This window comes from Centrocercus urophasianus, unplaced genomic scaffold (genome assembly GCF_019232065.1).
Source record: "Centrocercus urophasianus isolate 14NV4802_14NV808 unplaced genomic scaffold, USGS_Curo_1.0 seq_1138, whole genome shotgun sequence".
Taxonomy (NCBI): domain Eukaryota; kingdom Metazoa; phylum Chordata; class Aves; order Galliformes; family Phasianidae; genus Centrocercus; species Centrocercus urophasianus.
This window is the reverse complement of record NW_024884296.1, coordinates 23,674-26,229: the sequence shown is the minus strand read 5'-3', so window position 1 is coordinate 26,229 and position 2,556 is coordinate 23,674. Positions and strand designations below refer to the sequence as shown.

At 60.3% G+C, this 2,556-nt stretch overlaps 1 protein-coding gene across 2 annotated transcripts in view; it reads right to left on the bottom strand.

The window, feature by feature from the left end:
* IRF5 (interferon regulatory factor 5) overlaps window positions 1-2,556 on the bottom strand; it is a 9,536-nt gene that overhangs the window by 1,013 nt on the left and 5,967 nt on the right. The window contains exons 7-8 of one of the 2 annotated variants that reach the window (XM_042809257.1): window positions 1,812-2,219; window positions 279-397 (exon numbers count right to left, since the gene is read on the bottom strand). In XM_042809257.1, coding sequence (XP_042665191.1) covers window positions 279-397; window positions 1,812-2,219 — 527 coding nt within the window. Of the gene's footprint in view, window positions 1-33; window positions 398-1,811; window positions 2,220-2,556 lie in introns of those variants that run through there. The other variant, XM_042809256.1, reaches the window with a different exon arrangement.

The following is a 2,556-nucleotide window of genomic DNA, read 5'->3' as shown; positions in this document are numbered from 1 at the left end:
TGTCCCCAGTGTGTCCCCAACACATCCCCAGCCCATCCTTGACATGTCGCCACCATGCCCCCAACTCATCCTTATTGTGCCCCCGACCCAAATAATCCCATGTGTCGCCACCGTGTCCCCCACGTGTCCTCGCTGTGAGTTCCCAACACGTCCCCATTGGGTCCCCAACTCATCCCTGACGTGTCACCTCCATGTCCCCAACACATCATGTCCCCTTCACGTCTCCATTGTGTCCCCAACATGAGTCCCAACCAGTCCCCACCGTTGTGTCCCCCAACCTGCACAGTGATGAGCTTCTTCTCCTTGGGTCTGTGGTCGGGCCACTCCTCCCCAAAGCACAGGAAGACCTCGAAGGGCGGCGGTGTTGGGCTCTGCCCCTTCTGGAACAGGATCAGCCCTGGGGGGCACCGAGGTGTCACTTAATGTCACCTCCCCCCAACCCAGTGCTGACCAGTGTCTCCACCAGCCACAATCCTCCCATGCCACCTCATGACCCTGTGGGCTGACGGGCGTCCCTCTGTGCTGACTGATGTCCCCATTGCCACCTGAGGTTCCAACGGGCTCTCCAGTGTCCCCCCCCAGTTCCACCTGATGTCCCTACTGGCTGTCCAGTGTCCCCCAATGCCATTTGATGTCATTCCTTCCCAACAGATGTCCCCATGGACTCTCTGGTGTCCTCACTGCCAGTTGATGTTCCCATGGACTCTCTGTTGTCCCCCAAAGCCACCTGACATCTCCATATCCTGATGTCCCCTAATGCCACCTGTTGTCCCTACTGACTTCCTGATATCCTCCCACTACCACCTGATGTCCCTTTACGGAGTCCCCCAATGCCATTTGATGTCCCCGTGGACACCCTGGTGTCCTCACTACCACCTGATGATGTCCCCATGGACTCCCCAATGTCTCCATGCCACCTGATATCCCCATGGACTCCTTGATGTCCCCAGTGCCACCTGATATCCTTTCATGATGTCCCCCAGTGCCACCTGATGTCCTTATTGAATTCTTGATGTTTCTGATGCCACCTGATGCCCTCATGGACTCAGTACTGTCCCCAGTGCCACCTGATGTCCCCCAGTGCCTCCTGATGTCCCTATGGACTCTCTGGTGTCACCAAGTGCCACCTGGTGTCCCTATAGGCTTCATAGCTTCTCCCAGTGCCACCTGATATTCCTACCAACTTCCTGGTGTCCCCAACGCCATCTGATGTCCCCATGGAGTCCTCAGTGTCCCCACTGCCACCTGATGTCCCCCAAGGCCACCTGATGTTCCCCAGTGCCACTTGACGACATCCCCTTGGACTCCCAGGTGTCCCCAAGGCCACTTGATGTCCTCCAGTGCCACCTGATATCCCCACTGATTCATGATGTCCTCCAGTGCCACCTGATGTCCCTTCATGGTGTCCCCCAATGCCACCTGATGTCCCCATGGAATCCTTGGTGTCCCCAGTTCTACCTGATGTCCCCTAAAGCCACCTGATGTTCCCCAGTGCCACTTGACGACATTCCCTTGGACTTCCAGGTGTCCCCAAGGCCACTTGATGTCCTCCAGTGCCACCTGATGTCCCTTCATGGTGTCCCCTAATGCCACCTGACATCCCCGTGGAATCCTTGGTGTCCCCAGTTCTACCTGATGTCCCCCAAGGCCACCTGATGTCTATTCACGGTGTCTGCAGGTGCCACCCGATGATCCCACGGACTCCTTTGTGTCCTCCAGTGCCACCTGATGTCCCCACGGACTCCTCGATGTCCCCAGTGCCACCCAACGTCTCCACACACCCCCTCACCTCCAGCCCCGGTGCCACTTACCGTCAAGGAACCGCTGGAGGCTGAACACTTGGACCCTCCTCTCCCTCTCCATGGGGTTGGGCTGGGGGTCGAGGTGGGGGTCCTGAGGTGGGGCGCAGGGCCCATCCCAAAACACTTTGCAGCGACAGAGGCGGGTGGCATAGAGGTCCTGTCCCCCCAGCTCCAGGAGGAGCCCCCGCTCCATGGCCCCCAACAGAGTGCGGGTGTAGCGGCGCTGCTTGTCGTGCGGGATCCCCTCGGGGTCGGGGAAGGGGACCTGCTGGAGCTCGGGGTGTCCCAGCAGGTCGGGGCGTTGCGGGGTGGGGGGCAGGGACCCCCCGTGGGACAGGCGGCAGCCCAGGGGGTGGCTGACGGTCAGGGCGCTCACCCGCCGCCCGCGGTACTGGAAGCGCAGCTCCAGGTCCGTCACTGCGGGGTTATGGGGTCGGGATGGGGGGGTCTTCTAGGCAGGGGGAAGCCTGCAGCTCCATGGGTGACTGTGTCGTAGTCCTACCCCATGGCCATCCACCCCATATTCCTCCGACCCCACTGTCATCCCCCAACCCCATGTTCACCCATTCCACAGCCAGCCAAACCCGAAGCCGACCACCCTACAACCCCTCAACCCCATGCCCACCCACCCTACAACCATCCAGCTCCGTGCCCACCCACCCTGTACCCCCCCTGACCCCACAGCCACCCAACCCACAAGCCCCTGATCCCATGCCCAGTGACCCTATATCCCCAAAATGCTATGGCCACTGAC